This window comes from Anabrus simplex, chromosome 1, assembly GCF_040414725.1.
Source record: "Anabrus simplex isolate iqAnaSimp1 chromosome 1, ASM4041472v1, whole genome shotgun sequence".
NCBI classification, from domain to species: domain Eukaryota; kingdom Metazoa; phylum Arthropoda; class Insecta; order Orthoptera; family Tettigoniidae; genus Anabrus; species Anabrus simplex.
Window position 1 is genome coordinate 1,613,513,668 of NC_090265.1, and position 25,230 is coordinate 1,613,538,897.

At 39.1% G+C, this 25,230-nt stretch overlaps 1 protein-coding gene across 2 annotated transcripts in view; it reads right to left on the reverse strand.

Annotated features, from left to right (window-relative positions):
• The window catches only part of LOC136858596 (TATA element modulatory factor), a 335,705-nt gene that overhangs the window by 296,370 nt on the left and 14,105 nt on the right, over positions 1-25,230 (reverse strand). For both annotated transcript variants that reach the window (XM_067138270.2, XM_068225630.1), the window contains exons 2-3: positions 23,774-24,147; positions 4,272-5,001 (exon numbers count right to left, since the gene is read on the reverse strand). In XM_067138270.2, the coding sequence (XP_066994371.2) occupies positions 4,272-5,001; positions 23,774-24,125 (1,082 nt within the window). In that variant the 5' untranslated portion in view covers positions 24,126-24,147. The remainder of the gene's footprint in view (positions 1-4,271; positions 5,002-23,773; positions 24,148-25,230) is intronic.

Here is a 25,230-nt window from a genome sequence, read left to right on the forward strand (position 1 = left end):
ATACTTTTATTCTTTCAAAGCGTTCCTCGAAAATTTAAAAAGGATGTTCCACTTTGTAAACGCTTTAAGACTGTTGGAAGTAAATTAGAATATCTGTGTGACCTATTTCTTACCTATCAAGCAAGTTACATGCATTTAGGAATTCAGGAATTCAAAAAGAACAGTTCCTTAAGTACAAGCCAAAGAGTTAAAAACACAACTCTTCTTTTATGTACAATACACTGTACTCCCAACCACACAGAAACTGGAATAGTTAAATACATTCCACTGCACAGTGCTGATGTCAGGAAGGGCATCTGACCATAAAACTACGCAGAGTCCACAGGTGCAACATAGATGAGACCGCCACTCCACCAGCATGTAGAAAAAAGTGCCAAAGAAGCAAGACAGAACTAAAAAGGGGGATTCATTAAAGTTCTAGTAAATTTGTAAATATGGGCCTCTCTCTTTTAAGGACTCTTGAACAAAAACTAACTGTGCTGAGATTCAAACCCTTAACCTTAAGGAGAAAAAAAAAAAAGGAAAATTTATTCACATATGCTAGCCAAGTGGTCCATACAGAGAAAATGCTAAAGGCTACAGAGACTAATCTATTAACTGCACCCTCAACATTCCAATAAATCTACTGAAAATATTCTACCTTTTCTCCTTCCCCTAAGAAAGAATACCTAATTATTCAGAAAATGTATCCAACAAAACGTAAGTAGTAATAACATAGGAGCACATAGATTAAACATTTTTAATCAGTAAGGGGCAAATGATGATTTTTTTTTTTTTTTTTTTTTTTTTAAATGCTTCACTCAATATGTTTTGGATTTGAATTGTCAAACAATATATATTTCCTTGCTAAGTGTATCAGAACTGTTTTCTTGATTTCTCTCCACAATGGCAATATATTCTAGATTCTTACTGACCGAGCTCGATAGCTGCAGTCGCTTAAGTGCGGCCAGTACCCAGTATTCAGGAGAGTAGGTTCGAACCCCACTGTCGGCAGCCCTGAAAATGGTTTTCCGTGGTTTCCCATTCTCACACCAGGCAAATGCTGGGGCTGTACCTTAATTAAGGCCACGGCCGCTTCCTTTCCACTCCTAGCCCTTTCCTGTCCCATCGTCGCCATAAGACCTATCTGTGTTGGTGCAACGTAAAGCAACTAGCAAAAAAAAAAAATTCTTACTGAAAACGTATTTGGAATCTTAAAATGAAAATATTACCAGTAGTTGTAAACTGATTATTTTGTTTCAGAATGCCTAATAGTGAGATGATTGGCTCCTTCGTGCAGAATAAGAAATGAAAACTCACAATAGCACAGTCTTCAAGATGGCTGCTCCGAATAACAAAAGGCCTCTTTACAGACACACAGTATAAGAACAAGTAAGTATAAATTTAATTTAGTCTCACTCATGAACAGAAAGACTGTGTTGCAATAAGAAGATACCAAAGTACCAAGTTACTTCAAACAGAAACAAGTGTGACAGCAAATGTAGAAGATACCAGAATACTCTTGGAAAAAAGCATAAGGCTATGTTACAGAGTAAAGCTTCTGAAACACACACAAAAATAAAATCATAAAACTAAATGCAAGAGCAAATATACTCATTGAAATACATTTATGCCCATTTCATAACGCAGTATAACTAAGATAACATAGCACTGTTTTCATCTTACACACAATGTATTTACACAGATTACGACTAACTTAAAATCATGCAATGTCTGAAGAACACACATTTACCATTTGCTTACTTAACCTTAATCCACCTTTCCAAGAGCCTTTCTTACCCTTCTGTTGGGTTTCATCAATAATCTACATTTCCTCTCTACACATATTCAGTCTCAGAATAACAAGCCAAACAGATTATATTTATGGTCAATTTCATTAAAATAGTCATTTGTATTCTTGCCTAACCTGTCCTTAATCTTAAAATTGGTGTGAACCTTCAAGGGTGCCTTGCTATGTGGGAATTACTTTTGGTAGAGAGATCAATGTTTTCAGAACCCTCACTGGTCTTTATGATCTGCCACTGTGATTCGAAGGTTCAAGTCCCATTGGTGGGAAAAGAACTTCACCATCAAAATGTTGGCTGGAAAGGTAGGAGAGGTGATGGTATACAATTCACGCGATTGCAAGCAAAAAGCCTAGGTTAAATTCCAAACATGTGCGCAGTGTTCACACCAAGTGAATGCATGTGACGCTGCTAATAGTGATTCACCCAACGAATGAAGATATTAAGCCTTGAGCAGACCCCTTGGTGTTATTCGACAAGAATAGCCTATGTGTCAACACCAGGTTTTGCCCCCTACCTACCCATCATCACTAGAAACGAATCAAATGCAATGCTAGCCATGTTTTAAAAAAGTCAGAAATCACAAAATATATCTATAAAAACAAAATCATCTTTGTATTTTTTTAATATTAATGAGATACTTGATTTTTTAATACTAGACAGGATAAATAGTTCAGTTTAATTTTTGTCTATTTATCTGTCTGTCTGTTACAGCATCACGGGAAAATAGATAGAGAGATTTTTGTGAAACTTGGTATTTAAGTCCTTTTATTACAAAATTTGCATGAAAGCATTGTTGAATTTATGGTGATAGGACTTATAAAATTTTCTCATTGATAGCAAGATTTTCTTTTGATGTATGCACATAGTTCAGTGCAACGTTTTTCCAAGGCTCTCCCTACAACCCTTGTAGCAAAACAGTAACTCCCAAAACTATTTATACAAATTACTGCAAAGGATATCTACATATTAAAAGAGTTTACTAAAAACAGCTTTGGCAAATCCGTCCGTTCGTTCTACTGGACCAATTTGCTTCATTTTTGTTTTATTCTCTCCGGAATTACCTGCCGGTGAATCATGAGACAACGAAAGGTCTCTAAGTTCAGCCAACTTTGAATAATCATAAAATCTAATCATTAAATGATCACTCTAATTGCAGGCGAAGACTTACACTAACTTGCAGTACATTTTGTACTTAGCAAGTTGCTAAGTGACTAATACTTTCATTACTAATTTGATATACCGTATTTACGCAAATAATCCCTGCACCCTAACTTTAGGAAAGCTGCTTTTGAAAAAAAATGCCAACATTGACTCAAATAAAACCCGCACCCAAATTTTGTGCCTCAATTTTAAAAAATATATGCGGGTATTATTTGCGTGAATACGGTAATATGCGAGTTTCATCCTTAGTAATATATTTGCATGCAGCCATGTTTCATTACTACCTGTCAAGCCAGTGAGTATAGACTTCCTCTGATCACGGAAGAATACTATTCTCTGCTAAATACTCTGCGATTCTCTAACCTTCCCCAGCTTCAAAATATATTCAACAAATGGCAGAGTGTTCCTAATAACTTATGAGCTGCTAAGAGAAAAAGTCTATGTACAAACAGACCCCATCATACATTATCTGGAAACACTTATGAAAGGATAACCTAGCTACATCAAAAAAGAGTGAAGTTCATGTATCATTTAAAAGTTCTCTGCCTGAAAAAAAAAAAAATGCTCCTTCAAGATAACCTATTAGCTCACAATAAAATCATTCTATATAGAAGAACAGCAGGCTAAGGGCTAGGGGCAGCTGGTAGGTTGCTGAGCGCTCGGTGTGGTGACTTGGGGTATTAATGTACCGAAGAGCTGGCAGATAGTGGCTGGAGGGCTAGTGTTCAGGGTGCTAGTCTCGAATTTGGTGCTCCTGGTGTGCTCTCTACGAGAGTTTGGATTCATTGTTCTCAATTCCTACCATGGACACATTGGAGAATGAGACATCAAATCACATGTAAAACTGACTGGATTGCAAATGTCCTTCCACAGTTCATGGAAAATCCACCAGACTCTGCAGAAGTATACAACACTACTTCCAGATAGTGTTATATTCCTTTAAGTAAAAGTGGACTTGGTGTCACTTTAAAAGCATATAACTCACCCCAATACTTGGTGTAGGACATAATGTTGTACACCTCTGTGTAGAGGACAAGAAATCCGTATGGATGTGCCAATAATCCCATTTTAGTTATAAAGGGACATATTGTCCTATACCTCTGAGGTACAGATATATATTAGACACAATAGATTGTGATTTGCTGATTATCATATTTAATGAATAGTTGGAATATACTAATGGTGAGGTTACATTATCCCTTAGTATTACTCATCAATCTCCAGAATAACCATGAAAAAAGAGATATAAATAAATGAGTCTGAAAATAATGGGGAAAATCTCATGAAAATGATCGTAACTACTGTATTCTATGCAAGCCTTACCTGCTTGAGCCACTAGTCATAGCTTGAGATAGAAGGGCCAAAGTTGTGGGATGATCAGGAGGTTCAATAGGAGACATGAATGGTGAAGAAAACATAGTAGCCCTTGAAGTTCTCCCACTAGAGTCTTCCCCAAGCACTTCAACTGAACTAGGAGTATCTGGTATGATCTCAACAGACTCGGGTGAACTTGCCATAGTAGATAATTTTAATTCCATGACTGAGGATGACGTGGATATTTCTGGACTAAGAAGTGGCATGTCTGAATCTGGTGAAGTGGTAAATCCACTCCCACCTTCACTACTACCTAAAATTTCTACACTTTCTGAAGACTTTTTATCACTTTCTGAAGAAATGACTGAGAGTCTGTTATTTTTACAACTATTTGTTTCTCCTCTTCTTGTGACTTCTGCAGGCAATGAACTTCCATCAGAAGTATCTTTTGCACTTTGTCCAGGAACTTCCACTTCCTCATCTTCACAACTAGAAAGTCTGGAACGTACACTAGCATCACCATCCTCACTCTCTACGACTAGCTTACTGCGACTAAAACCTTCCTCTACACCCAGTTCACTTGAGTCATCACACAATGTTCCATCTTCACTCTCCAAAGATTTAAACAATTCTCTATCTTTCTTTGGTTCCTGAGTTAATGACCCTGTCCTAAATAGGGTCTGCTTCTTAGGCTGCATAGATACCGGATCCTCGGCACCTTCATCTCCACCACCAGTTCCTGGTAACAAGAAGGTTTATTATTTAATAATAATAAAGAGGCAGTTGATGTATTACTACAAATAATAACCATCAGCTTTCCAATGTACAGGTTGCCAACAATGGACAAAGCAAGTAAATCAAGATTTTAAGAAAATGTTAAACACTGTTATATAACTCCAAAAAAAACATTTAACAATAAACTTTGCAACAGATGTGTCATCAGGCTTTAGAATATAATTACCAGATGAATATCAATATGGAGATCACTGGGAGTAAAGGTGGGCTATTCCCACTAATCCATGTATGACAACTAACACAAGTCTGAGATATTCTTCTGCGGTAAAAAGAACAGTTTCCAGAATTGAATATAAAATTGATGGTACCATACCACATGTCCCTAGCATCAGCCCAATAGCATCAATCTCCTGCAAGTGGTCTAATCCTTATGGAAAGGCACTGTAGAATATAAGTCGATACCTTAAAGCAAACCAAGTGCTATGTCCACTTTTTTTGAGATATCGAGATATTGGTACCATCATATTAGTCATGAGAAACAGCACTGAATGCACAGTTGTTCTTTGTCCATACCTAGTGGGAAATAAGAGAAAACTCGAGAAACCTAAAATTACTATGTCCTACCCTGTCTTCTTTACAAGCGCACACAAGTACAATGTCCTGATATCTTACTTGTTGTCAGGTCTCACGTGCTCAATTGTGCTATGTCCGGACATAGTATCCGTGTGCATTTATTTCACAAAACAAGAATGGACGTAGATCATGTTCTTGATTCATTACTGGCTTTTGGTACTTGTTGTTTTGACGGTCCTGTACAGCAGTTTGTGAGAGATATTGTAATTGTTCTGGCTCGCATAATAACTGTAGGTGTTAATCGTGTTGAGTGACATGGTGTCAATATCGACTCTGAAGACTGCTTTTATAGATGATGTTATATTACATACTACAGCGGTAAGTTATCATCTTATTAAACTCATTCTTTATCAAAACAATCAAAACCTCGTATTTGTACTGAAGGCTGTACGAATGTATTTATTTTGCATATTATTAGAAATGAGTGCAGAGGCAGATCAATTGTGCAGCTGTTTGGATGAGTTGGAAGAAGAGGAACGTAAAAATAACGCCTCTGATAAGGTCAAAATTAACTCTCAAAGTAATGCCACTGCAATGGATATACTAGGACAAGGGGAACGAGAGTATGACACTGACCATTTTATGGAGATCGACATACAAAACTTCGCAACTGACATTAATGGTGACCTTTCATTTTCTTTTTTGTCATAGTGTACCTACATATACAGTCCTACAAAACTGTTCTTGTTGTGTTTTATTGTGTTAAATAATTCATTGCAGAACTGGTAACGAGGTAATAGAAGTCATATCAATTGTGAACGACTACCAGCATTCCTACCCATGAGCTCTTATACTTACGTTACTCGATCTGAGGACCTAAGTACATTTAGAGACATAAAAATACTGTCATTAACGAACTACATAATGATGTACATAACCAAACCTGGGATAGAATAAAATACAGGACTTTCACAACATGGACTCAAAAGTGAACACCTTCAACAGTCTAATTCTGGACTTGTACAACAAACATGCTCCTAAGAGACAGGTAAGAATCACCCGCCCCTCTGCCCTGTGGCTAATGACCAAGATAAAATTTGCTGATGATGATGATGATGCTTGTTGTTTTAAGGGGCCTAACATCTAAGTCATCGGCCCCTGATGGTACGAAATGCAATGACAAAATAAAATCCAAAATCCTCCACTGACCAGAATTCAAAGCGTGAGGACGAAAAATGAACGGATGAATATGAATTTAAAACAATCAGTGGAGCCGACCCGCAATGCATCAGGCTCAGAAACTGACGGAAAACAATAGTAATACTGACCAAGGGATTGCTTCTATAGCTCAATAGTAAATCCATGATGCTTGCAAGCTAAAGGAGTCCAAAATATAGGTTATCGGCCTCTCATAATGGTACTTATTGCTTGGAAAATAGAACCATGGTATTTGTCATGGTGCGGTACTAATCAAAAGTATCGTAGACTCGCAGTATTCCACACATTATGGTACTATTCACAGGTAATGAAATTCGCACATGTAATACAGACCTATGGTGTTTCACACATAGCGGCACCATTTACAGGCAACGCAAACCTATGATTTCATCACATAAATGTACTAACCACAGGGACTTGTACTATCCCGTGGTGTTCCTTATATAGTGGGTACTAATCATAGGCAAGCCAGAACCCTGGTGTCGCTCATATAGTGCTACTAATCACAGGTACCGTAAAAGCCTGACCGTGCGGTGCTCCTGCGTGCTACTAATCACAAACCTATTGCGTACTTAACATAGTGGTACTACGCACAAGTAATAGCGACGTGGTACTAATCGCAAGTAGTTTCATGGTTCTAATCCAATCATCCCTTGGTCGCCCCTTTTAGTCGCCTCTTACGACAGGCAGGTGATACCATGGGTGTATTCTTCTTCTGCGTCCCCCACCCACAGGGGGTGATAAGATTTGCTATGGTCAGCCATGGCAGATGGTTTGGGCGATACAGGTGCATAAAAGACAAAGGGGACTCTGAAAAATACAGAATACTTAGAAACAGAACTAATCATAAACTGTAAATGCTGCTACTTCTAGTAGCTAGCCATACACAAAGACTATGATCAATTGGCTTAGGTAAAATTGTAGAGCAATACATTCCAATCATCTCATTTGACAACTTAAAACTACCATTTTACTCAAACTAAATGGGGCCAGTTCCATTCCCCCAGTCACAAAACCCTGACAATCATTGCCCCCAAAGTGATCGCTTCAAATTTTGAACTGTCAGTACAAACGACATGAAGCATGTGTTAAATTCAATTACATCTAATGCTATAGGCCTTGACAGTATTTCCATATCATTAATTAAAAAGATAACCCATGCTGCCAATACTCACTCACATCTTCAATCACTGTTTGACAAATGGGATATTTTCCGAAATTTCAAAAGACGCACTGGTAAGGCCCATCTCAAAAACTTCTTGAATTCGCCATCAGACTATCAGGCAACATCCATTCTTCCACTCCTTTCAAAAGTACTTGAATGACTGGTTCACTTACAAGTTACATAACATATGACCAAGCATACAGTCCTTAAAACCTTTCAATCAGGCTTTAAGAGAAGACATAAGTTAGCACTGCAAAAGCTTTCCTGCATGTAACAGATGATAGCAGACATGCAGTAGATAAACGGAACATGACTTTACTTACTTTGTATGACTTAAGTACTGCATTTGATACTGTTAACCCCCAGATACTTCTGTGCAAGCTTCGAAATCTCGATTTTAATACAACGATGCTATAGTTTTTCAGCTCTTACCTCACTGGTCAGCAGCGAGTGATAGCGGGAGGTATCAGAATGGTGAAATAAGATATATGATGTCACGCAATGTTCTGTTTTGGGTCCATTACTATTTTTTATCAGTATCAACGACATTGGTGAAACACTGCTGAAACGTTTATGTAGATGGTTATATATCAACATTTTTGTCTAAGTGATATACAGAAAGTAAAACATTTGACCAAATTAACTCAGACCTCCAACAACTCAGTGACTATGCTAATAAAAACAGTTTGTTAATAAATTCCAATAAATCTCAGATCATAATCATTGACACCCGAAGAAATTTGAATTTGCTAAAGCGTAGCTACGTGCCTTCTGTTATGCTAAATAACAATTTAATTCTCTACTGCAGGGTCAGCCAACTGCGTGTACGTGTGATGTCAGGTAACACGTCACACACTCTGCTCGGGCAGCGGAACGAAGTACTTAGTACTGTAACTGAGAAATGAAGGCTGGAGGGGAGAGGGGAAACACAACGTCATTCATAGGGGGAGGCCAAGGGCTGCAGGTATAATGCGGTATGTGTAGTACATATTTCTCTCTACATATTTTATTGTAACGTAACTTTGTTATGAAGTAGCATAAGAGTTATAAAGCAACTTTATTTCTACATATACAAACTAAATATTTAGCTGTAGCATTCCTATCATTGTTGACAAATAAATATAGATCTACCCATAAAGATAAAAAGATCAGAGGGGTAGGTAGCTTGTCGCACCGTGATGTGCCCCGTTCATCCATACGTACTTTACCACTACCACCACCACTACGTATGGCACTGCACGTGTTTACTACAAAGCGACGCTGTCTCTTCGTCTCACTCTACAACAGCGTCTCCCCACCTTCTGCGTTCATACGTCACATGTGCTCTCCGACGTCACACGGGCCCTCTTACACCACACGTCAGCCAGTTGGCTGACCCTGCTCTACTGCATGTCAATGACTAAGTTAGGTATTATAATGAACAAGATGTTAAATTAGACTGAACATGCAACCAGCACATGCACGGAAAAAAAAAAAAAGATTATAAATCCCTCTACCCACTGAAATGCTACTTAACTATTTTCCCCATATGCCTTCCAATACAACTTGTTCGCTCCCTCATCTTACATATCCTTGACTAATGTGACACTTAACTGTATTACTAGATATAATTCAAGAGAGTAACAAGAAACAGGACCGGAAACAATCAATCAATCAATCAATCAATCAATCAATCAATCAATCAATCAATCATTACTGATGTGCATTTAGGGCAGTCCCCCAGGTGGCAGATTCCCTATCTGTTGTTTTCCTAGCCTTTTCTTAAATGATTGAAAAGAAATTGAAAATTTATTGAACATCTCCCTTGGCCAGTTATTCCAATCCCTAACTCCCATTCCTATAAACAAATATTTGCCCCAGTTTGTCCTCTTGATTCCAACTTTATCTTCATATTGTGATCTTTCCTACTTTTAAACATACCACTCAAAATTATTTGTCTACTAATGTCATTCCATGCCATCTCTCCAAAGACAGCATGGAAAATAACACTTAGTTGAGCAGCTTGCATCCTTTCTCCCAAGTCTAAACTTTGCAACATTTTTGTAACGCTACTCTTTTATCAGAAATCACCCAGAACAAACTGACCTGCTTTTCTTTGGGGTTTTTCCCATTCTTGAATCAAGTACTTATGGTGAGGAACCGTACTCTAGTTGGGGTCTTACCAGTGACTTATATGCCCTCTCCTTAACATCCTTACAACAACCCCTAAATACCCTCATAACCATGTGCAGAGATCTGTACTCTTTATTTAAAATCCCATTTATGTGATTATCCCAATGAAGATCTTTCCTTATATTAATACCAGGGTTTTTACAATGATGCCCAATGGGAACTTTCACCCCATCAATGCAGTAATTAAAAATGAGAGGACTTTTCCTATTTGTGAAACTCACAACCTTACTTTTAACCCCGTTCATCATCATGCCATTGCCTACTGTCCATCTCACAACATTATCCAGGTCATTTTGCAGTTTCTCACAACTTTGTAATTTATTACTCTATACAGAATAACATCTGCAAAAGGCCTGATTCCACTTGTTTACTCATATGATTTATATACATAAGAAAACATAAAAGTCCAATAATACTGCCTTGAGGAATTCCCCTCTTAATTATTACAGGTTCAGATAAAGCTTCACTTACTCTAATTCTATGAAATCTATTTTCTAGAAATACTGCCACCCATTCAGTCACTCTTTTGTCTAGTCCAACTGCACTCATTTTTGCCAGTAGTCTCCCATGATCTACCCTATCAAATGCCTTAGATAGGTCAATCGCAGTACAGTCCATTTGACCTCCTGAATCCAAGATATCTGATATACCTTGCTGGACTCCTACAAGTTGAGCTTCAGTGGAATAACCTTTCCTAAACCCAAACTGCCTTCTATTGAACCAGTTATGAATTTTGCAAACATGCCTAATATAATCAGAAAGAATGCATTCCCAAAGCTAACATACAAAGCATGTCAAACTGACTGGCCTGTCTTTTCAGCTTTATGTATATCACCCTTTCCTTTATACATAGGGGCTACTTAGCAACTCCTCATTCATTTGGTATAGCTCCTTCATGCAAACAATAATTAAATAAGTACTTCAGATATGGTACTATATCCCAACCCATTGTCTTTAGTGTATCCCCCAAAATCTCATCAATTCCAGTTGCTTTTCTAGTTTTCAACTTTTGTATTTAATTGCAAATGTTTTGTTATCATAGGTAAATTTTAATACTTCTTTAGTATTAGTCACCTCCTCTATCTGGACATTATCCTTGTAACCAACAATCTTTACATACTGCTGACTGAATACTTCTGCCTTTAGAAGATCCTTGCATACGCACTCCCCTTGTTCATTAATGATTCCTGGAATGTCCTTCTTGGAACCTGTTTCTGCCCTAAAGTACCTATACATACCCTTTCATTTTTCACTAAAATTTGTATGACTGCCAGTTGTACTTACCATCATGTTATCCTTAGCGAACTTCTTTGTTAGATTCAATTTCCTAGCAAGTTCCTTCAATTCCTCCTTACATTCACAGCCATTTCTAACTATATTTCTTTCCAACCTGCACCTCCTTCTTGGTCTCTTTACTTCTCTGTTATAATATAGTGGGTCTTTACCATTCCTTATAACCTTTAAAGGTACAATCCTGTATTCACATTCCTCAATAATTCATACCTACAGACTTTTGAAAAGGGCTATCAGTAAAAACATATGCAACAAAAAATCTAAGGATTTTCGACATACCCCGGCTTGACTAAAATAATATTACTTCTGGACTACAAAATACAATAATTCATAATTTAAACAGGATATTTCAATGAAATCAAATCTACTTACATCACAGGCCAATGATTTGTAGATGAAAATAACAATCAAGAAGAAATCCATGTTAAACAGCAGCAGGTGTGGTGAATATTAGTTTGGAGCATTCATAACAGGACTTCCTTGATAAATTAAGCAGATATGTGATAACTGAAAAAGGCTTTACACAACAAAACTTGTTTAATGTAAGACAGGCAAGAAATAATATAACACACACTGCAAATCACACGCTAGTTCAACTTTAAAGTCATAGCTGTGGCCTTTTTAGCTTCCTATAAAAGTCTTCAGAAAATCTTTTGTCATAACAGGGACCAGAAGTCCTGGTCTTCAAAATAGAAATGGACTCCAGAGATTCATTGGACATGGATGATCTTGACTCTGTTTTATTTTTCTTCACAAGTCTGAAAACACGTTCACATTCTGCATTGCTATGGGGTATGGTGAGAATAGAAAGCATTACCCTAGAAATTCGGTTATACTTAAGAAGTCCATTGGCTCCACGAATTCTTGATATTTGTGCCCAACTGGAATCACTCACAGCATCTTGATTTGCAACCAAAATGTCATCTGCCTGAAGGGCTGTGAAATGCCTCTGAAGCTCATTCACCACCTCATCTGTAATTTCATTCTCTTCCTTGCATTTTATTTATTCGTGTCAGAGGTACCAATATATACAAGGAAGAGATACTGAATATGAAAGATGTACATGAACAAATTAATCGTATATAGTTATGAATGAAGCACTTGAAAAATGTGCATATGAAGTATAACAAATGGAAGAACATACATAAAAATAAAAATTTTAAAAAAAGAAGAAAGGAAGTATTACATGAAATATCTACACTATATATACATTATTTACACAAGTTGTGATCAGTATTTGACTACATTGATGGCATTGTTTCCAGCCAGTGCCAATTCCAACCCTGTACATGAATCTGGCCATAGACGACAATGCAAGAGGTGCCTAGAAGTCTGTTCCTCTCCACATTCGCATAATGAGTCCCCACCATGCACGATGCCCCATTTCACAAGATTGTCCTTAGATATTGCAACGCCGGTCCGCAGTCTGTTTAACGACTTCCATATACACCATCCCTCTTCGTGACCAGGTGGCAACTTTTCTTCAATTTCAACATGTTCCGGATGATCTGGGTACCTTTGTTTCCATAGCTTAACCCTGGCCTTTTTTGGGTCGGAATCAAGTGGAGCAGAAGACTGTGGAAAACTCTTCCTGGATTTCAGTCGAGCTGGTGGTGGCTGATGTTCATGAAGGGGATGGGCTGAGTTGCTGCAAACCTTTTGTTTCTCGATATTAGCGGCCACTTCATGTCTAATATCAGGTGGGGCTAACCTGCAAGTGAATACAACTTCTGTGTGGATGTTGGTTTTAAACAGCCTGTGATTAGCCTGCAGGTTTCATTAAAGGCAATGTCGGCCTCCGGATCCCAAGATAGCGGGTTCAAACCCGGCAGAGGTAGTCGGATTTTTGAAGGGCGGAAAAAAGTCCATTCGACACTCCATGTCGTACGATGTCGGCATGTTAAAGATCTCTGGTGACACATTTGGTGTTTACCAGACAAAATTCATTAAATCTCAGCCATAGACGCCCAAGAGAGTTTCGGTTTACTCGGTCTGCCATCTAGTGGGGGCCTAGAGTAAAACGGAACGTCGAAATTGACGAGCAGACAGCCAGATGGCGTCAAATTGAAATGTCTGCACACGGTAGCTGAGGCCATACGATTATTATTATTTTATTTGTACCACACAAGGCTAGCATATTCAGCAGCAGAGTAGCAGAGTGCTAGGGCAGTTGTCCTTACTGTCTGGGGATGAGCACCCCATCCAGAACCAGTTACCTTATGCAATAGGCAGTTTCGTGATGAAACTTTTGCCTTGAGTTTGGTGCAGTATGTGATGCAGGTCTGCGAACGATCCAGGGTAACACCAAGGTAAACTGGAGTATTGCTACGTTCCAGCTCCATTCCTTTCCAATTCACACGCAGCCTCTGCAGGGCTTCTTTGTTCTTTAAATGAAAGGCGCACACATTAGTTTTCGATGGGTTTGGCTTGAGGTGATTTTCCTCATAATAATCTGAGAGGATCTTCAAAGCAGCAGTAAGGTTTTGTTCCACTTGCTCAAAGTTTTTATTATGAGTTGCCAGGGCCAGGTCATCTGCGTACAGAAAGCTCCTTGTGTGAGGTAGAAGAGGTTGGTCCTTGGTATATATGTTAAATAGCATTGGTGCTAAGACACTGCCTTGTGGGAGACCATTCTTCTGTATTCTCCATCTACTCCGCTGTCCTTGGAATTCAACGAAGAAACGTCGGTTCTTCAACAGCGTGGCAATAATCATTATGAGCCTGAAATCCATAGTAAGATGGTAAAACTTCCTTAGAACTATCTGGTGTTGTACAGTATCATATGCTGAAGAGAGATCAACAAAAGCAACTCCAGTAATATCACCACGCTGAAATCCATCTTCTATGTGCTGTGTCAGGTTAAGGATCTGTGTACAGCAGTTCCTTCTTGGTCTAAATCCAGCCTGCTCTGGGATTAGAAAAGGTTCGACCATTGGTGTTATATGGTTCAGAAGTATTATTTCAAAAAATTTATATAGATGGCACAGGAGTGATACTAGTCTGAAATTCTTCGGATCCGTAGGCTGCTTACCAAGTTTCAGGATTGCAACCACCTTGGTCTTCCTCCAGATTTTAGGGATTTGACATCATTCCAGACAGTTATTGAAAAGCTGTAGGATCCATTATTTGGTAGCATTCCCAAAGTGTTTTATCTGCTCCATAGGCATGTCATCTAGACCAGCTGCCTTGCCAGTTTTGCTCATTTTTATGGCGTTTTCCAGCTCATTCATAGTGAAGGGATTGGACAGACTGGATGTTTCTTGTTCGATATTTCTTTGAAGATTTGGTGGTCTTTTTCGCTTATCTGTTTTGCTGTTTATTAGCAGTTGATGAGCTATCTGGTTAGAAGTAATGTTGCTATGTAGAGGACTTTTCGTGGGGTCATTGTTCAGACATCTAAGTAGCTTCCAAGCTTCTCTGCTGTTTCTTGCCATATCTAGTTCTTCCATCAACTTAACCCAATGTTCTCTCTTTATTTCACCCATGGACTGGATTAATTGTTGACCAGCCTGAATAGTGTCCTCACTGAAGGGATTTTCTTCACAGAGCAGTAGGTACTCATTTATCTTCCTTGCATAACATGATAGGAAACGTTTCCAAGAAAAAACGAATGGAAGAAAACTGTGCATCTTCAATTTTGTCTAACCTAGCAACTTGAGCATGCTTTAACACATCATCCTTGAATGGAAACTTGTTGATGATGTAGTCACAGGCAGTACAAAAGTAGTTTCTCACTGATGAAAAGAAAAGGGATTTATCTGTATCCTGGAGATCATTCACTATGTTCGAAGTCTGAATGCCAATAACTAACTCATCATCACTTCTTTGATTTTGAATCAAGTTGTACTCAACTTCAAGCAATGAGAAGCTTTTGACAATTTTGGGCTTAACAAACTTGGTGAACAACTGCTTTAGCAAATCCATTAGAAGTTCTAATAAAAAGTTAACTTGTGGGGAAGAAGTCTGAAGGGCAACATTGAATTTGACAAATACAGGAATAGTCACATGAAGGAAAGTGCAAAAGGCCTTGTTCAAGTTTGAGGATAGGAACATAAACAATTTTTCCTCACATGTTGTAGCAGAAGTCTTGCTTTTTAGGATGGGTTTGTCACATTTCGAAAAATATGCTATTCTTTTAGGGGCATGTGTAGTAGCAGAATCAAGAATTCTCTTCTTCTCATACTCTCTGGATCCACATTGTTCAACTCTAGGTATTCTGAAAGATGTCAAGCTTGTGGAAATGTTTTGGGTACACAATATTACTTCCTCCTTGAAGAAAGAAAGAAGCAGATCCAACTGTTCCCGTAGTCTATCCAAACATCTGCCTAAAGATAACCACCTAGTACATACATGTTCCAGAATTTTCTTTTCTTGTGCAAATTCTGAAATCTTTGAAGGCATTCTTTCCTTTTGACACTCTTCTCTAAGAAATAAAATATATCAAGGATCTCATCCACTTTAAGTGGTAATCTTCCATCACTTTTTCAGCTGCTAGGTGAATCAGGTGGCAAATGCAACCTATGACTGTAATACCTGGTTGAACTTCCTTCATAACTGCTGAAACCCCATTTTTTTGTCCTATCATAACAGAAGCATTGCCGGAGCAGAAAGCCACACAGTTTTCAATTGGTATGTTATGAGAATTCAGCTGTGATAACATCAGGTTGCCTATGTTTTGCCCTGTTGAGTCCCCCTCTAACGCTGTTATGGATGGCACAGTGCTCACTACTTTTCCCTGTGGAATATTGTAGAATGTAACAACAATAGGATACAACTTGGCATTCGTATCATTGCTTCCATCTGCTGCCAAAGAAAATGGTCTGTTCTGAAGGCACTTAACAACTTCAGATGATGCATTTTTTGCCATTTTATTTACAATGCATGTAGTTTTCGTGCACCACAACTGTATTTCTATGCAACTTCTGATGTGGGAAACATCTTAAATAAAGCACCAACATGATTTTTTTTTTTTTTTTTTTTTTTGCTAGTTGCTTTATGTCGCACGGACACAGGTAGATCGAATGGTGACACCAGCATGATCAGCCGCACTTAAAGGCACATTGTGTTCCACCAAAAAGGAAGTAAACAGACCCTTGGCCCAAATTACATCACTGTCAATGTTTCCAGGCTTGGCAAAAAAGGTGTTGTTTTTCTTGTTATTGTAATGGGTACAGCGTCCGCCATGCCAAGTCGCTACGTGCCGAGCTCGTCACCCATCGCCCCCACCCCCTTACACTCGAGCGCGCCAATCGCGAGCAACATTTACGTGCCGGGCGGGCCCTTCTCTCTTCTGTCCGTGGTCGCACCGCGTGGGACGACAGAAATGACTCCGCGATTAATCTGGAGTGTTCCATCTCGTGATGTTCCTGGACCCGTCCAGCATCCGGACGATTCTAGAAGAACCAGCGCAGGTATATAAGAGAGGAACGACCTGCCTGGAGTCAGTAAGAGCTAGTCAGTGAGAAGTGGAGAGCGAGAGTTAGTGAGTGAGTGGGAGCGAGATTGAGTTCGCTGGAGCGCAGTAAGTGATGGCCTGGGAGTGTGCAGCCTGATGAAGTATCTGCCTGTGGAGCCGAGGACTCGTTCCTGTTTTCCTGATGTCGTGTGTGCGTGCGCGCGTGTGTGTGTGTGTCCCTTGAGGCTGGCTGCTGGAGGAGAACCTGGAGTGTTCTGGAGCGGCGAAGAAGGGAACACTAGGAGACGACGTGTGAAGACTGCAGAATTCAACGGGTTGAGTGAACAGCGGATACTATCCCGACCTGCGAGGCTGACGTGTAGGCTGTGAACTGTGACAGCGCTAACGAGTTTGACTGAGTAGCTGAGAGAGTGTACTGTAAATAATCGATGACTATGTGTGTGTGTGTGTGTGTCATTGTAGATGGAACCCAAGAGAAACTAAAGAGAGAGAGCGCGCGAACCGTGTGTAAGTGTACTTGTGTAACTTGTAAGCTCGGCTATCGTCTCTGTGTGTGTGTAAATCTGTAGTGGTAGTGCTTAGTTAATAAATCTTAGAAATAGGTTGCTACCAGGTGCTGTACTCATTTATTTATCTACCCCGCCAACCCGTTACATCTTCTATATACATTGAAACAGCAAAATGAACCTGGATCACTGAACGTCACATAAAATAAACATAAACACTCAAGGCAGTCAAACATGGCAAAGCACACAAAGTCTTAAACCATTAAATGAACACGACACCAACTTTGTGAACGAAGAATACGCACATGGTAAAAAACATACACATGTGGAAAGAATGTAATTATTATTATTCTTTATAATTTAATGGGCTTCGCTAATAGTGGTATACCCAGTCACTGGAATGAGTGTAATTACAGTTGGACCCACGAGCGTTGAAGTCTGACATTTGTGCGGCGAAAGCGGTAACTACGAAGTAAGCTGTGTTGTCGTAGTTACCTCAATCTGCGGCATATCACTCTTTCATACAGGCTGAATATTTAATCAACTATGTTGGCCTAATGCAATTCAATAAATTTTGACCCGTTCCTAAACTCGTGTTAATAATTCCGGCATTTATGACAGAACAAATCATTGCTGATAAATACGAGATTTCATATTCACTAACCTGACAATAACCCCAACAAATGTACATATCAAATAGAGAATAGAACTGTACAACTAGCCACTGATTAACTTACAACAAAAAATAACAACAAAAATAATATTCAGGAAACAAACGTGTCAATAATTACATACACCAGCAACAACTAACGCAGCTAACACTGTACTACTTCGAACATCACAAAAGCGACTGAGGGCAAGCCAAACCACGTGGCGATAGCGTCCTTAAATGTGGCATCTCTGTTATTGTTCCCATAGCAACAGCCCATTTTCGAGCAGTGTTAGTTAACTTTTTCTCACCAGTGGCACTAAACGTCAGACTTCAACTCTCGTGGGCCCTACTATAGTCCAACGAATACAGGAAACGGCGAAGCACGAAGTTATAACACAAAAACTCGAACACTTCATTAAAATGTCATAACCTTAAAAGGCCAACAAAGAAGAACAATCACGTGGTCAAAGAATATAGGTTAAATCACAACATGCGCACGGAGCAGAACAAAGAATTTGCGGATCAGAGCCTGTCGACACCTAAGATTCACACGGAAGAACTGTTATCCCAGCTTTAAATTCAATTCCAATAACGACACAAACATTACACAGTTAAAAATACCAGTCATATCAAAGAATGAGTTATCGACTATTGTGGATGTAGCCATACTCGAGAGATTAGCGCATACACGAACTAATAATAATAAAAATAGATAGAAATATAGGAAAATTTCAATGTTACGGTGGCTTCACATCTGAGCTTTGGATATAAGCTGGTTAATTTATCAAACACACAAATCAAACCATATGCAAGGTAAAAATGACTTACAGGCCCAACGATGACTACTACGGACAGGATAGTGTAACGTGAAGGACGCCCTATTGAGATCTGCGGGAAAGTATGACGTTATGGGGAAGAAGAGGTTCACAATAGTCACCCTTTAGCTCAAATATATTAAAATTAACAAAGATACAAAATCAAATAAACAAATAAATGAATTGCAGATTACCTGATAATAACATATTAAAACAGTGGATGTTTAAATAGACTTACAAACCAAACTGGCAATCTGATTAAGCTCTTCGGGCACAAACGGACTTTGACATACAAGTTCACATTTAAGTAAGGTTTGCAGAATGAAAGGAGGCATCCCCGAAATAATCAAAAAATCAATTAATGTGATGTACAATTATCCAAGAAAGAGAGTTACATTCCTTTTAATTACAAAATATTGAGTCAGAAAAGAAGACGTGTTGCGGACTAGCTTAACAGCTAAAACATATTGATGCTCAATTTTGGTAAATGTGGAAATCTAGAGGAAACTCCAGCACACAAAATAAAATTCTACATACATAATCACGGAAGTTACGTTAAGTGAGAAAAGTCCGAAACACAAGAATGAGATAAATTAATTAAAATGTAATAACTGCTGCGGTTATTTTTGATTAAATTTTCCACTCTTTAACAAGCAAAGACACAAAACAAAACAAAACTATCAATGAAAGAAGCTTTTTGTACATATAATTCATAGTAGTAGAATAATATGTTGTGAACGGAATGGCTGTGCTATGGCTATGAAGCCAAGCTCTGCATTCAGAAGAAACATGGATTAGAACCCCACCGTTGGCTGTCCTGAGAATGGTTTTCTGTGGTTTCCAATTTACACTTTCAGGGACAGTTCCTATTTACAGGCCACAGCCGTTTCCTTTCACCTATTTACCCAATTTCATTCACCATCATTCATCTTCATTAGAGATTGGCATCAGAAACAGCATCCACTGTAGAATCATGCCATATAAATTCATCTCACCTCATCCCTGACCCTGTATCAGGAAACAGAACTAAGGGGTAGACATACAGTAGGCTAATATGTACGTGAAGCTAACCACTGTCAGATTACATCATGGTTGTCTGTGCTGTTTTTCCAGTGAAAAAAAATATGTGATATTTATTTTGTCTTCAAACCACTTCAAAGTTGGATTTCCACTCTTAAACAGGGAATGTGGCTTATTTAGGTACATTTTCATCATTTTAGTCAATTTAACTCATTTTTTTATTTGTCAATTTCTTTTTTGCCACCTACGGTCATGATTTACTTTCGCCCATGAAGGGTTAAATAGCTGCATTAGATGAATATTTAATCCACATTATGACAGTCACGTAACACCTTATAGGAAACTGTCTTGGCTTCAAGTGCAAGACCGTCATAAACTGCATGCATTAACCTTTCTCCACAGAATACTCAGTTCAGATAAGTCAAATTACCTTTCTTCATGCTTTAAATTCCTCTAAACAAATCATCACCACAGTACACAATCCGGCTCCTCCCTTACTATACCTCGACACAGCACCAATATCTACAATCGCTCTTTCACAATCTCTGCACTCAGGTCTGCACGCGGTCACTTGCTCAGTGCATGAAATTCTCTCCCTGCCAACATTAGTGACATGACTTTTCTTAATACATTAAAACTGGATTGCCAAAGAAGGTACATACTTGATTCATTAAACTGACTTGTAGAATGACTGAGACATGAATATATGAGTGAATGTTCAAACGCTCATACAAAATATTGTACATCATCACCCTTCATGGGGTGACAAGCTAATATGTCCAGGCTTCTCAATTTCAAGGTGTCACACAAAACTACCGATACCATCTCCTGTTGCACTGTATTGTGTGTTCTTGTAAGGTGTTTACAGACTGTAAAGCAACACCCATTCATGTCTGCACAAGAGACAATGGAATTTCACTGATATTTATCACCGCGTTTATGCAACCAAACCAAACCAAACCAAACCCCATGGCGCAACAGCCCCGAAGGGCCTGGCCCTACCAAGCGATCGCTACTCAGCTTGAAGGCCTGCAGATTACGAGGTGTCATGTGGTCAGCACAATGAATCCTCTCGGCTGTTATTCTTGGTTTTCTAGACCGGGACCGCCACCTCACCGTCAGATGGCTCCTCAATTGTAATCATGTAAGCTGAGTGGACCTCGAACCAGCCCTCAGAACCAGGTAAAAATCCCTGGCTTGGCCGGGAATCAAACCCAGGGCCTCCGGATAAGAGGCAGGCACGCTACCCCTACACCGCAGGGCCAGCTATTCAACCACCAGAATTCAATTATAGGGGCAAGGAAAATAATGTGAACAGGAGTCTATTACTGCTTTATTGCTACATGCTACTGTTACAGCACTTCAGAAAATATTATAAGAGACCTACTGTGCCCTATTGTCCATGGCTCACTTGACATAGAAATACTGTACATATAACTTGAATTCAATTCTTATCACACAACTGTAAACTGTAAGGAAAACTTTGAATGGCCCATAAACAAACCGTTCAAAATAGACCATAAGTCACCGTAATAGGGAAACACACAAATGGTACTTTGAAGATAAGATTATATCTATGGTTATCATCCAGGAATGAAATTATGCACATTTCCAGCACATTACAACCTGAAATACATATATCAGACTAGCAAATATACCCGTGCTTCGCTACGGTACTCTACATTGTATACGGATATCGAAGTAAATTAGTGCACATTAAGTGAATAAGATTTTTAAATTGGGTTTGTCTTGGCTTTATCCGAGAATCAGTATTGTGAAAACCACAGACGTTGTTTCCAATGAAAGTGTGATTTGCGGAATTGCGATGATAACGGCAAGTCCAGTTTACTGCAATTCACAACAAAGAAAGTAATTTTCATTTAACGGCAGACCCCATTGCCTAGTGCGCGGCCAAAATCGATTTGGGGAGGTTTCATTACAATGGCAGACCCCATTTCCTACTTCCAGATAGATTACAGTTGAGGAACTTTTATTATATTTGCAAGGACCTTCCTTACTGCCAGTCAAAAGTGAGTTGCGTTCTTATCTTTATAATGGTAGACGCATTTTCTAATGCCAGTCAGCTTCCTGCCAGTCACACCGAGTGGGTGAGATTCCATTATAATAGCAGGCCACTATGCCTATCATCAGTCACATTTTAGATGGGTCAATTTATTTATAATGGAAGACACGCTCCCTAGAGTTCTGCTAGTCGAATCGAAAAGGGAATTATGCATTAAAATAGTGCACAAGAGATGTAGGACGACCCCATTCTTATTGCCTGTCAAAGTCGATGTGGGGAGGACTGAAAACAATAGCAGAAGTCCTCCTTCTGACAGTCAATATCGATTTGCAATGTATTTAATACCAATGGCAGACAAACCCTTTCTAGATTGCTACAAATCGACGCCAATGAAAGAATATAGTCGTCATACGGAAGTATAAGGACGTTAACCATCATTTACAGAATAACTCCTGCTAAACGGTACATCAAATCGAAAAACGGATTGTACGATAAGACGAAATTTCTGGCCATATCTTGGGGTCATCAGTTTCCCCCGTACCAAGTTTCAAATTTCTGAGATTTCTGGAAGTGGCTCATTAATTCACTTCTTTTTTCATTTTTACATATTTATATATACATCGCTCCAGCCCAACTTGCTTTTATATATATAGATGACGGATAAGCATGAGCACGTTGAAAAGTGCAGACTTCCACTTCGAAATTCATATCTCCTAAACGGTTTATGATATTAGGAAACGGTTCGCGCCATCAGACGCCTCATTTATCGCTCTACATGTTTGTTTCTAAACCATATCCTCGTATCTCCCATATTAAGGGGGTAAATTGAGTTCAAATTTTGAATAGGGTGAAATTTGGGTGCATTTTTAACATTTTACATTACTTTTTGCCTACTTATGTATATGCTAGAATCATGAAATTTGGTCCACATATGTCCCTTAATCGTGCCAATGTGCGCACCCAACGTGATGATCCTATCATTATTATAAGTGTGTCAAACAATGAAATAAACTTGGAAAAATCACCAAATTTACAAACAATCCAGAAATACGGCCAAATTTAATGTATAAGGGAGAGAAATACGACAAAATGTCACAGGACCAAAGTTGTAGATCACTCCGAATTGAAGGGACATTGTGCCATCCGTTTTGTGATACGACTTACCGTTTAGCCAAAAAATAGCTCAAAAGGAATGTCTGCACATTGTACATCATCACCCTTCATGGGGTGACAAGCTAATATGTCCAGGCTTCTCAATTTCAAGGTGTCACACAAAACTACCGATACCATCTCCTGTTGCACTGTATTGTGTGTTCTTGTAAGGTGTTTACAGACTGTAAAGCAACACCCATTCATGTCTGCACAAGAGACAATGGAATTTCACTGATATTTATCACCGCAACTGTCGAAAATTTTAACCATAATTCCCTGGCACGGGGGCCGGGTGTATGTGTCGTCTTCATCATCATTTCATCCTTATCACAACGCGTTGTCTACGGGAGTCAAATAAAAAGACCTGCACCTGGTGAGTCCTCGGACACTCCCGGCATTAAAAGCCATATGCCATTTCATTTCATTATCCTTTGATATTCTGAATTGATTTCATGTGTTATTTTACATCCTCACCCTCAATCTTGTATTACAAAGAAAAAACACCCCCCCCCCCAAGGTTTAACTGAATTACAGGGCCATGCAACTGACTGCAGTTACAAACACCAGTGTATTTATTTGCAACTTATGAAGGAAAAATTCCTCCCAATATTTGCTATCTCTGAAACAATGCTTCTAACATTCAATGTGAAATATCTCACATTCTCATAATTAATGGTCTGTCTTCTTTCAACTACTTTGGCAGAGAACAATAAGTAAAAACCACTGATTACCAACAAGTATTGGAACAATTATGTAACATATGAAACTTACCTTCTCCAGGCGAGCGAGGATTTTCAAAGAAAGATCCAGTAAATGAGCCCCACAAACTAGTGCTCATAGTCAACTTATTACTACTCCGAGGCAAATCTCTATGATCCACCGTGGGAGAAATCGTAGCAACACTTTCAGATCCCATCTCTTTTTCTTCAGTTAACTTTAATCCCCAGGAGGCAAAAAAGTTGTCGGTATCTTCTTGAGGACTAATGGGCGATGAAATTTTACTGCCGTTATTTGATTGTTGCTCTTCATCTTTAATATCCAAAGCTTTGTCAATAGTTTTCTGAGCTTCCTTCAATGCTGATTTAGCAAGATTTGCAATACCAGATGTGTCAAACCAGCTCATTATACACTAATAAAACCAAAACCTGAAAAGAAAAAAAGAAAAAAAAAAAGAAGAAATTGATAGTTAAGCAATCTTAAATTTCATATTATAAATTACACTGGTTAGCAATTTAATAATGTTATTGGCTTTACATCCCACTAACTACTTTTATGGTTTTTGGAGATGCCAAGGTGCCAGAATTTAGTCCTTAAGGAGTTCTTTCATGTGCCAGTAAATGTACCGACACGAGGCTGACATATTTGAGCACCTTCAAATACCACTGGACTCACAGAAGAGAGGAAGGAAGATAGGCCTCCCTCAAACAATGTATAGGTTACAGTATGTGCACAAGGGGGAGAGGAAGGAAAGAGGGGGAGTTGTAGAAGACAGGTCTAATGTTCTAAGGGGAAGGAGACTGCAGGCTAAGGGCTCTATTCAGGATCAGAAATCAGGACAGGTATCTGTGAGAAATCTGTACGAGTCACTTCAGGTAGAACAACAGAGGGAAGATGAGGAACAGGGAAATGTTGCTGAGATGTGTGGAAGCAGGAGGAAGGGAAAAGGTAGAAAAGAGAAATGTAGAGTAGAGGATAGGAAAAGACAGGTGGAACAGGGTCATGGGAAGGAGAAAAGAGAGGAGCAAGTAGCTTCTGCAGCTATCAGGAAAGATAGGGCTGACCAGAAGGGGAGGGGATCATCTGAGGTGGGTCGGGTTAAGGCTCTAGTCATGGGGGATTCCATCGTTAGACATGTGGGGAAAGTGTGTGGAGAAAAGGGAACCAGGGTGGAGTGTTATCCAGGAATCAGGTTGAGGCAGATGTTGAGGAAAGTAGAAGAGAGGGAGGAGGGGAAAGAGAAGGTGGTAGTGTTTCACGTTGGTACCAACAACGTAACGCAAGCTGATATAAGTACCAACATAGTTGGGGATGTGTGGGATCTGGTAAATGCAGCACGGGAGGAGTTTAAGGAAGCGGAGATTGTTATCAGTGGAATACTGTGTAGGAGGGATACTGACTGGAGGGTGATTGGGGATTTAAATGAGACTATGCAGTGGGTATGTGGGAAACTAGGAGTGAAATTTCTGGATCCTAATGGGTGGGTAGGAGATAGGGATTTGCGCTCAGAT